The 12,478-nt window shown below is 35.8% G+C and overlaps 1 protein-coding gene across 1 annotated transcript; it reads right to left on the reverse strand.

The window, feature by feature from the left end:
* Positions 1-1,087: 1,087 nt before the first annotated feature.
* LOC122042268 (cystathionine gamma-synthase 1, chloroplastic-like) lies at positions 1,088-6,848 on the reverse strand. The gene is made up of 11 exons (XM_042602285.1): positions 6,376-6,848; positions 5,644-5,747; positions 5,381-5,454; positions 5,127-5,295; positions 4,835-4,894; positions 4,475-4,678; positions 4,316-4,402; positions 3,833-3,940; positions 1,725-1,820; positions 1,522-1,640; positions 1,088-1,398 (listed from the first exon to the last, which is right to left on the reverse strand). The coding sequence occupies exons 1-11, from the start codon at positions 6,809-6,811 to the stop codon at positions 1,269-1,271; spliced, it is 1,587 nt and encodes a 528-aa protein (XP_042458219.1). The 5' UTR covers positions 6,812-6,848; the 3' UTR covers positions 1,088-1,268.
* Positions 6,849-12,478: the final 5,630 nt, after the last annotated feature.

Consider the following 12,478-nt stretch of genomic DNA (forward strand, 5'->3'; position numbering starts at 1 on the left):
ATAAAGGAGCTAAGATTATAGAAACAAAAAATGAAAGTGAACAATAACGTCACATCCTAAGATAAAAGAAAAAATATAAGTGAATTGGTGAGGTTTAATTTTTCTATATCATAAGAGCTCTTATACATAAGTAAATTATATAAGTGCAAGCCCGGTATAAATAGGGAGTTTTTATCTTCGGTGGCAAATACGAGCCCCTCACAAAGTGCACTCGGTGATTGGTTTCAATTTTTTTTTAAGTTCTTAATTATGTCAATAAAATTTTATTTTTAAAATTTAGAAGTTGATTATAATATTGAACATAAAAAAAATTTTAATTGAAAAAAAAATCGGACATTAAGGGAGTATACAAGGTATCTAGGATATCAAAAATATTTTTTAAAATAAAATAATAATAATCTTAACGGTCACGAACCTAGAACCATTAGTTCCGAATCTTGAACAAATTTACGTGATATAAAACTTTACTTGATTAATTTACAACTAATTTGACTCAAAAGCTAGCCTCTAACGCATTCGTCTTAAAAAATATACATTATTAGACGACCATTAGATCTTTCTAATTCAATTATTTTTTGTTATTTCCATAATTCAAATATCCAAGCCTCATTAATCTCAAAAAGTAGACTATCTTCCATACCAAACTTTTCGGTCCTATAAAATTTTCTATGCCATATTCCTATAAATATATCGTAACTATAAAATTTTCTATGTCAAAGTTAATCAAAAAATATTCCAAGCCTAACATTCTGTAATTATATGTCCTATTCAGAAAAAAAATATTTCTATAAATACATCATAACACACAGATGCCCTATAACAATTTGGCACTCTTCAACTGCCACTTTAACTTCCGCTACATTATAACTAGAGGGCTAGACAATTAGACAATCTACCTACTTGATTGGCCATCGAATAAATTAAAACATAATTTATATACATTTGAAAATCAACCTCCAACGTATGCATTTAATAGATTCAAATTTTAATTTTCTTATTTATTCTCCTAAATAGTTTACCGCTTCCACTCTACTTTTAACCTTTAGATGTTTAGATGGGATAAAATAAATGCTTTTATTCAATCATGTGTAAATAATTTCAGGAGATAATTATATCACCCAAAAAAGTATGCGACAAGCAAATTACTAGAAATATTAAAGTCATTAAACAATACAAATATCCAATTGCTCCCTGCCTTAGTCTAAAAGAAAAACAAAAAACAAAAGTAGGAATAGCACGTGAAACCGTTTGATCTGGTTGAATGCAAGTTAATTAATCTTTTCCAACGCCTGAAGGACGTCGGCCTTCAGATCTTCAAAATCCTCTACTCCAAAACTGAACCTCACCAGATTGTTCTTGATTCCGTACATGGCTACCCTTTCTGACTCACTAATGTCCCTGCACATGTAAATGAGTCAGGATCGAAGGAAAATAAAGTATTTCTTTGGCTAGATTTCGAATCGACTATGGCTTTATTTAGTTCTGAAGCAAAAAATTTTAAGCCTGAAACATGAATATTACCAGTAAGACATGATGGCAGGTTGGTCGACTATACTCTCGCAGCCTCCGAATGAAGGGGCGATGTAAGGTATCTTCAAAGAATCAACGAACTTCTTAGTAGTTTCCAGGTCTCCAGCCATCTGTATCATGCATGAATGTGTAAGTTCCGAAAGAACATGAATCTGCAGATGCAGCTGATGCGTATAAAGGCTCGAGGATCGAACCTCAAAACTGACGACACCACCAAAACCAGCCATTTGACGCTTGGCGATGTGATGCTCAGGATGACTTTGCAAGCCTGGATAATAAACTCGGATTATCTGGGAAATGAAGTACAGTAGGTTAGATCTGTGGCAAATGAACCACAATTTACTGCAAAGTGACATGAAAGACAGTTCTGTTGATTCACAACTTAGGTATAACTATTGAATCGTTATGACGGCGGGTCATATTTGTTCATACAGTTGATTCTAGCAATAACACTAGTTCAGCTCCCCATCGCTAATACTGAGCAACTGAGTTGATTGTGTTAGCTTTAGGTTTTGATTGGTTACTACAGTCAAACTCGGGTTCTGACATTCTATGCCATGCGATTAAATCTACAAAAGTAGTGAATCAAATTTCTCACTATATCAACTTCTTGCATGTAAGACACAAGAAAACAAGGAAAGTTGCAAAGTGACATGAATGACAATTCTGTTGATTCACAACTTAGGCATAAGCATTGAATCGTTATGACGGCTTGTCATATTTGTTCATATAGTTGATTCTGGCAAAAAGAACACTAGTCTAGTTCCACAGCGCTAATAGTGAGCGACTGAATTGAGTGTGTTAGCTTTAGGTTTTGAATGGTGTACTACAGTTAGACTCGGGTTCTGACATTCTATGCCATGGCGATTAAATCAACAAAAGTAGTGAATCAAATTTCTCACTATAGGACACAAGAAAACAAGGAAAGTTGCTCAGAAAAGCCAAGTATTTAGTCACACAGATCTCTAGGTAAGAAGGGAAGCTCAGTTACAAAATTCTCTAGCATACGTCAGATTCTATTCTCGTGTAACATGAAGACCGTAGGGCCGTATCGACGTAAGAGATAAGAACCACTTAACACAGAAATTACTAATCCTTAAAAACAATCAGAGACTTGCAATTGGACCACTAAAGCAGCAATTAATAATCATTAAAACAATGTGTTGTGCATCTCCTGTGATACATCAAATATTAGGTAGGTGGACTGTGCTCGCATCTGCAGGAAAAATGTAACATAGCAACTGAACAGATGGTGTTGGAGGCTTGCGTAGAGCCATTATATAAGCCCAGATATTCCTACTATCCTACACACTCCTTTAATATTGTTAACCCTAAAAGAAGTTCACTCATTTGATTACTATAAAGTGGAACTGCTGTGAACATTAGGTAAAGGTAAGGGTATATGAAGAGATATAACTGCAAATCCGACGGGAGATATAAGGGCTCGTTGTCTTGAGAAATCATTCTTTAAAAGGTTCCCATTTTAAGGAACACATCATTTGCAATAAATAAAATCTCCTTTAGAGGTCCTGAGATCCACAGAATCCAAAGCTTTGCAAGGTTATGCATTGGAGGTTTTCAGATGGAGAAGACATTTGCAAGATGATCTCATAAACGGAAGATATTGAGATTGACAAATAGTAGAAATTTTAAGTTATCAGATACCTGATAGTTAATGCATTGCTAGAGCAAAATTCTGAAAATCAATCCGATGCTTCAAGCAAGTTCTTGAAGAAAGTGAAGGTAATGAAGTGTTAGTCATTCACAAATAGGTTTTACTCTCACCCAAGATTTAGTCATCATCACCATCGTCAAGTTGTGTTTTCCCCAACTATTCAAACTCACCTACCTAAATCGTATGCCTCTATTCCGTTGAGCTCTATATTAGGCTTTATTACAAGTAACATTCAATTTAAAATTTAAAAATATTTTTCATTAAATTAACTAATCTTTTTCAACCTCCTTCAAACCCTAACACTTTCCACTCAAACATATTCAATTCTTTTAACTATAGACTCTTGGTTGCCTTTGAATGAAATTGATATTTAATTTTCCAAGAAGGATATGAAAAGTGTATTTTGATCAACTTTATGAATAGGGATAGATCTAACCCAAGAAATCAAGTTTTCGTAGGTTGGTTTTTGTTACATGATAAAAGTCATGAAATAATCTCAATTATTTGCAAAGAGGAAAAAGGAAAGAGGGCTAATACTAATACTCACAATACATCAACTCAGGTTAATCCCATTCTATGCCTAAAAAAAACTTTCAAATATACATGAAAAAAGGGAGGGTTACATACCTTAGGATGTTCCTCTAAAAGTTGGGCCATCCTAAGTGCTGTACTATTCTGCTCCTTTACACGAAGATGCAATGTCTTCATGCCTCGAAGAATCAAATATGCGGCATTCTGGAAAGCATATTACATCAACAGAGTGGATTTTAAATTTCTAAAACATTTGTTTGTAAAGATAACATGCAATAACCACTAGTTTAGACAAGTTTGTGAAAATTATTGATCGCCAATTATTAACTTACACATATTGCGCTAGGGAGTTAGATAACTTACACATGGTATTCAATTTTTTCCAAAGAAAAAAAATAATAGAAACTAATGTGTTACTCTCACCTGTAGAATGACAGGAGCTACTATGTAGTTTGCAGGGGGAAAAAAAAGAAAATATATAACAGAGAAAGTTGTATATGTCCTCTTAAATCTGAACATTTGAAACTAGCAATTGACTTTGTGAACAAAATTATCAGATCCAATGGATATTTCACTTACAGGATTAAGAACACCACCTACAACATGATGATACAGGCGAATTTTGGAGATAAGCTCCTCTGAACCACTGATGCAGCCACCAATAACCTATAAAGAAAGTAATCTCAATGACAGAAATGAAGATCACAAAAGATTAAATCTTCTGCAGTATTCAATTACATCATTGTGACCAGCAATAAATTTTGTAGCAGAATTCAAAACTAGATCAGCTCCCAGAGTCAAGGCCTTCTGATTGATCGGTGAAGCAAAGGTACTGTCTATGCAAACCAAGGCCCCTTTGTTGTGGCAAAGTTGTGAAACCAACTCAATATCAACACATCGGAGGAATGGATTGGTTGGAGATTCTGAAAAGAAAAGAGATACCTGTACACAACAAGTAATAATAGCAATGCAATGAGAGAGAACCATAAAAGCATAATGAATACATCAAAAACCAAGAATATTGAACACTAGCGTTTTTCTCACAAAGCATAATAAACATATCAAATACAGTGGATGTCAAACAGCATTGCTTCTCACATTATTTTGATCCAGTGCACTTTCCAGAGAACCAATGTCAGCAGGATCAATAATCGTAACCTGTATTTGAAAAATAACAAAAAATCAAAGACATAGTAGACAAAGAAAATTGTTGTGCCAGCACACGCGTGTAAAAACTAAGATAGACACGTGACCGCAATTATTAAGTCTTCTTTGTATATTCATCATCTCCATGGCACAGATGCATAGGTATCAATTTTAGAAGACATTCAAATACTACAAAACATTAAATGAAAAATTTTCACATATGCACATAGGTTTGAAAATATACCGAAATTCCCTTCTTGGGAAGTTCATTCTGAATGAAAATTCTAGTTTTTCGATAGCAGTCAGTGGTGATCACAATATGCCCACCAGCAGGAACTAGAGTAGACAGCAAGGCCACACTAGCATACATGCCAGAGGATACAAACACAGTGGATTCTGCAATTTCCAGGGCACTGCTCCAGCAAAGAAACAGACATCAATATACAAGGTATTTTCAACAGTTAAGTGAAATACGCATGATGCAGAAGAATTGCCAACCTCATTTTCTCCTCCAATGCCTGTGTAGTAGGATTACCATACCTTCCATACTCAAAACTAGTATGTCTCTTTTCCTACATAAGCAAGATATAGATTTTGAGAATCATGGCATTAAATAATGAACAAAAAAATGGAACAATCATAAAAGTTGTTTAACAAAAAAGGGCAATCTGGTACACGAAACTCCCGCCACGCAAGGTTCCGGGGAAGGATCCATTGTACTTAAAAGTTGTTTAACAAACGGTTGATAAATTGATCCAAACCTTAAAATCAATCAGCTCGTCTGAATTGTTGAACCAGTAAGCAGAGGTATTAACAACAGGAGTGGTAATGGCATCTGTGATTATACCACGCCCATATCTCTCACCTACAATACCATAACAAATCATCAGCACTTGTTTGGAAGCATCAACTTATATGGAATTTGGGACTCCTTTCTAATATTATACTAAAATAACCGAGAATTAAATTTTAATATTTATCAAAAAATTAAGATTTTAAGATCCGATCAAAATTGGATTTGTGTTGGACTCTCAGGGTATTATAATGCCAAATATACACTTCATCTATGATTCCAAACATGATAAATGAATTTTCAATTCGCATTTTCTCATTTAATTGAAAACATAATAATTACGATTACAATTTTTTAGGAATCTAGGTATTGAAATTCTCTTCCAACAGGAATTGGTTCAAGACCAGATGAAATCAATCCATCAGATCATGAAAGTGAATGTTGTAAACCGAAAAAAAAACATCAGTTAGAAGAATGTCATTTTTGAATGTTTAAAAAAGGAATTCTTCGAAGGGTTAAAGTCACATCCTTTTCTCTGTTTATAGATGGAAACAATCATAAAAAGTATCTAGATAAGGCAGCAGCATTTCGAACTAAGAATATTCATCTTTTAACATAAAAATCTAAGATAATGAAAGGAAAGAGAAAAAAGAAACAATTGATCAAATGAGCAAATGGGCAAACAGTCAAGATCAGTCACCAGCATGAACCGCGAGACTCCCGTCGAAACTGAGCGTCGCTGTAACCTTCGCAGAAGAGGGAGAAACCTTCGCCTTCCCCGCCGCCAGCGTCTGTGACTCCACGGGGCTGCTTAGGATCTCCGAGACACCAACGCCGATGGCGCTATCCAACACGGCTTCGGGTGCCACAACAGCGTCCGCGGAGGCCGCGGATCGTGGGGCCTCGAACGACGACGAGCTGTTCGACCACGAAGCCGCGACGATCTGCGCGACCCCGATGTTGCTGCAGTTACGGCGAGCCTTGTTGCTCAGCTGGCGCACGAAGTTGGGGGGGAACCGCGGGATCGGGGCGGAGAAGACTCGAGGGACGGTGGAAGACGCCGATCCGCGGTCGCCCGCGGCGGAGGCCGCAAGAGAGACGAGCGAAGAGGGGAAGAAAGCGGAGGAGACGGCCATAGCTCGCGGAATCAACAAGATTGGATATCTCGTTCCCGATCTTCCCTTTTATCGAAAACGGAGGCAAAGATGATAACATCATCCCCGACTTGAGACACGACTTAGTGAGCGGCGTCACGTGCATCATCATTATGCTGTGACCTAACTAAAAAATAGAAACGACAAGCAGTGGGACCCGATGATTACGTGGCATCATTGGGTCTCAGTTCATTCTCACTCGATAAAAGGCCACTTGAATACGATATACCCAACTTCATAGAAACCTAGACAAGGGTGGGACCCATTTATGGAGAGCTGGGTGAAAAGAACAAGAATTGAGATTCACTGCGGTGAGGTTAACCGCATACTTTACACTGCTACATGGAATTGACACACTAAGATAAACTTAAATGACGCTCACTTAATTATTTAACAAACTTTTAAATGGCTAATGATATAATATAATATAATATAATATAATATAATAATAACGTGACATCTACGTCTCTGTATCATCGACTTTTTTATTTTTTAAGTTTTCAATTATAATAATTAAATTTTACATTTGAAACTTAAGAGTTAAATTATAATATTAAACATAAAAAAATTTAAAACGAAAAAACTGTAAAATATTCACGAGACATGACATACCAAAAAAAAAAAAAACATATATATATATATATATATATATATATATAGCGCTGATATCCTGCGCGACGGTACAGTGGGCGACTGTGCGCGTCGCGCAGGATTTCAGCGCTTTTTTTTCTCTTTAATTTTTTTTTATTATTGAATTAAAAAAATAATTAAAATATTTTTTAAAATTTTAATTTTTAGGGTTCAGGATTTGGGTTATAATATCAAAACTATTTTGTTTTTTAGATTTTACCTCTGAGATTCAGATTTCTCAATTAGATTATAGTGTTTGGTTTTTAAAAAAAATTAAAATAAAATTAATTTAAGTATTTATTGAGTATTATAATATGATGAGGGGATATATTAATGTATTAGAAAATTTATATAAGGAAATGTTAATTTTTTAATAGATTTTTTTAATTTAAAATATGAAAAAATTAAAAATAAAAATTAAAAACAAAGCTGGATCTCCTGCGCGACGCGCACAGTGCGCGACTGTGCGCGTCGCGCAGGAGATCAAAACTCTATATATATATATATATAGATCTTGTCTGTGCACTGAGTCGATGGGAATTGGGGATGTGATGCTCTCTGCTACTCCCGGATGATCTTCACGGTGATATAAGCCTCCGATGAACCTGCAACCAAGTCGAACCGGGAAGGGATTCCCGACGACGACCCTCCGACGCTCAAGTCAGACGACGGTGAGAAGAATCACAAGTAAAACAGAGACTGTGGCTACAGTAGAATAGGAGAAAAATCATACCTCCGTCGGAATCCTAGGGTCATTATATAGGACCCCGGAGAGGTGCGTGCACGCTTCCCAAGGCGTGCACGCTTCCCAAGGCGTGCACGCTCCTCACAGCATACCTTAGAATGGTTGTGTCAGAAAAACATGTCTGATATCATACCTCAATCGTCCAAGCATATCTCTGTCATGGCAGCGGAAACTTCCTCCGTACAATCCTTAGTACGGTCCGGCCGCCGACCATGCTGCTTGTCAGCAGGAGACGTCTCGAGAATAATATCACTAGCTGCCCCTTTTGTCCTCTTCTAAGCCCTTTGTTTTTAATCGGGTCGGTCGGGCAGATCGCTCGGCCTCCCGGACGTCCGGGTATACACGTGCCTCGGACCGGACAAGCGGGCCTATCGGTCATATACTCGGATGGGGGCACCAGCTAGTTGTTCTGCCGTTCGACCTAGCAGCCCAGCTACTCGGCAAGCGGTTCCTCTATAAAGGAGTTGGTGAGCGTCGGAAGCTCGACCCGAGGTCGAGCTGTCTTTGTGCCGATCCGGGGTCTACCCAGGCCGGTCGGGCAAGAGATTCCTTCCTACTCGGCCGAACCTTTGACTTCCTCCCTGCTCGGCCGGACCTTTTATATATATATATATATATATATATATATATATATATATATATATATATATATATATCAATGCAATTTATTTTGCTTAAGTGAGTGTTGAAATATTTCATGGTTATCCGTACCTTTTTCTATTTTTTTTTTAAACAAATATTATTTCAAAGGTAAACACTCAAGGCATTCACAGTCGTAAAAATCCTCCAAAAGCTCCTTAAACATCAAAAATAAAAAATCGCATGCATCTTTTCATTATAAAAACCCTTCAATAAGTTTTTTTTCTTACCCTTTTCATTATATATATTTCTTATATCTCTTACATATTTTATATTATATATAATTAAATTTTTATAAAATTTAAATTCATAAATTACTAATTTAAAATAACATTAATAACAGTTAAAAATTAACCTTCCCTAACTTTTTTTTTAATATTTCACTTTTTTTCTTTTTTTAATGGAAATAACAAAAATCATTTAATTAAAAAAAAAACGACCAAACATATAGCACCATGAAAGCAGAGTCACTTTCTCAAAATTAATCAAGGAGCTCCCTGTCACTATGGGAGGAAGCTCTTTTGTTGCATCCACGTCAAAAAGTTCCCACTGTGAATGTTTTTATGCCCGATTTATTATTGAAAGGACATATTAAAATTTTCCGTATAGAAATATTTATTTACTGTTAATTATAATAAAAGATGATGAATTATTTATCTACTCATAATTTATTTATTATAAAATAATAGATAGATGGATTCATGAATTCTTCATCTAATTAATATGTAAATAATTTTTTATTTATCTAAAATCAAATGGAAAACTTTACTTTTCATTATGTCTCACATCTCTATCCTCAACCATTAAAGTCACAGATTGCCCTATGCAGCTAGCCTAGGGCTGTGTCATGGTCGTCTCACTCGGTCGTTAGCCACGGACGACTTTACACAACCACCTCACTCGACCACGAGCTATGAGTGACACTGCATGACCCTATTTTTAGCCATTCTAATGATCGAAATCGTCTAATTTGATCTACCCATGATTTTTGTTACCTCGTGCCAAAGAACCTTGTTCTTAGGACTTTCGTACCTAGAAATCCCAGATCTCCGGATTTTCATTTTTCTTACATCTGGTCTCCTAATTTGCCTAATTTTTCTAATCCAACCTCCGGACTTTTTAAACTTTACGGTCTTACATCTAGTCATCTGATTTGTGAAAACTTTACCTGCATGCTTAATATGAAAGTGAAATATCATTTCATTCGTTTTAACTTAAATATTATTAAATATTAAAATTATATTTGAAGTTATCCTTGATAATCTTGATTATTCATTCAAGATTATTAATAAAAACTCTATTTGATTTAAGTAATCGATGATTCTCAAGTAATATTACATGTCCAACACGTCAGCAAAAAGAGAATGCAACCCGAAATAAGAAAAACTAAAAAAATTAAGATTTTTCATGATTCCGAGATTAATGAATTTTTTTATCAAAATATCCTCCGATAAGATAAAAATATAAAAAAATATAAAAATATTAAAAAATAGAAAAAACATAAAAATTTGAAAAACATAAAAAAATAGAAAAAACGTAAAAAAAATATAAAAACATATAAAATTTTAAAAAATTAGAAAAATAGAAAAAATGTAAATAAAAAAATAAAAAAAATGGAAAAATGTAATGGAAATAGAAAAAAAGTAAAAAAAATTAAAAATTAAAAAGAAAAAAATATAGAATTTAAAATAATAATAATAATATGTGATCCGGCGGTAAAAATCCGGAACCCCATAAGGAGTCAACGTTGAGGGGAGGTCAAAGGGTCCAGTGGCTCGCCGGAAAAGGGCGAGCCGACCGGACTCAGAAGAAAGGGAAACCTGATAGTAAAAGGCACCCTGGTAGGGACCAGGGGTCCGACGCTCAAATAAAGCAGTGTGTAATGACCGAGCGGAAGGAGGTGCCGCCCGGACGGCGCAAAGAATCAAGGCCGTCCGGACGACGTTCATCGCCCGCCCGGCGGGCCGGGCACCCCAGTCAGACGGTGGGTAAAAGACGAGGACATCTTCTGACAGCCGTCAAGTCGTATGGCTGTGCCATACTTCTAGTCTGACAACGGGTGGTCCTGCCGTCCCATCAAAGAACATGCTCGGACTGTGGCAGCATGGTGTCAGGTAAGCTCTCTGACAAGTGCATACCGTGGTATGGGTTGCTGACACGTACGCACCTCGGGGGGCGTGCATCAGTTCCTTCTCCGTCCTATATAAAGAGGCTATTACTTCGCCAAAGGTACGCATGATACAAATTTGGCAGCCACTTTCTCCACCACTTACCTGACTTGAGTGTCGGAGGACCGTCGCCGGGGCACCCCTCCCGGCTCGGTTTTGTTGCAGGTTCGCCGGAGCACTCGAGGATCCAGCAGAGAGCGCCACGTGCCCAGCGTCCGCTGATTCTTGGTTCGGACAGGATCAATATATATAGTTAGTTTTGTAAATGAGGATAATATAATAAAATATTAAGTTAGATTATTTATTAAAATCTTTAAACAAAGAAATTTTATTACATTACCTAGGTTAAACCAAATAACATTTGATTATGTTTTATTCCTCATAAATTTAATTATGTGATTACTTGATAATCATATAATCAAGATTATACATATAATCAAGATTATACATGATAACTTAAATCAAACCTACACTTTGAATATTAAATTTTTAGGTCACCAAGCAATTGATGTTCATCACCAATCTATTGACTCCGACTATAACTACCTCTAAAGTCGAGTCGACTTACATTAAATTCTACTCCGTCCCTCATGGCATCGATTATTCAACACTCATAGTTGAGGGACCGATTATTCAACACTCATAGTTCTACTCTCGTCCCTCATGTTCTTTAATAAATGTTAAATCATATTACGTCATTTGAATATTCAATAAATTAGATGCATTGTTTAGTAAAATGTTTTAAAAAACATTATTACCCATGAAAAATAAAGAGAAAACATTTCATTCTCTTCTCTTCTATCAATGACATCAACAAAAGTAGCCTCCACGGCCCCTCATGGTATTTATTTATTTATACGGCTCCTAATGGTATTTATTTATTTATTTGATATTAAATATTCAATTTATACTGATTAATTTAAAAGATGACTAATCTTGCCATAAAAAATTTTTCATCAACAACAAAATAAATCGAAAAGCATTTATGATGACCTATTCAAACAGTCCACTTTCTATGCCCCGCTATTTACTAAAGAGAAATCACCCTTACAAGTCTCAAATCCAAGATTGTCTTATTTAATTGTTGCAATAAAGATGATAACACTCATTTTAGACGTTCTTTTATTATCCACCCCAAGACTTGTAAAAAGGAATAAATCATGATATCAAACAATCTCATAGGTGGAAGGAATTAATTTCCCAAGGACATGCATCCATAATAATTCAAAACTTGCTCTATTATTATAAATTTATCATCCGAATATCAATTCGACTATGTCCATGAGAACAAATAACCCCCCCCCGCGCGCAAACCCACGACAATCCTTTATCAACTCTCTATTGAATTTTGAGGAATCAATACCAGCTCATTTATTGTAGCAAAGACAATTACAAAGAAGGGTGTGAACAAATCAAGTCTCTCGTGAGTCGCTTGGTCAAAGCTCAGCTCGAGCTTAATTTTAACTA

This window comes from Zingiber officinale, chromosome 2A, assembly GCF_018446385.1.
Source record: "Zingiber officinale cultivar Zhangliang chromosome 2A, Zo_v1.1, whole genome shotgun sequence".
Classification (NCBI taxonomy): Eukaryota; Viridiplantae; Streptophyta; class Magnoliopsida; order Zingiberales; family Zingiberaceae; genus Zingiber; species Zingiber officinale.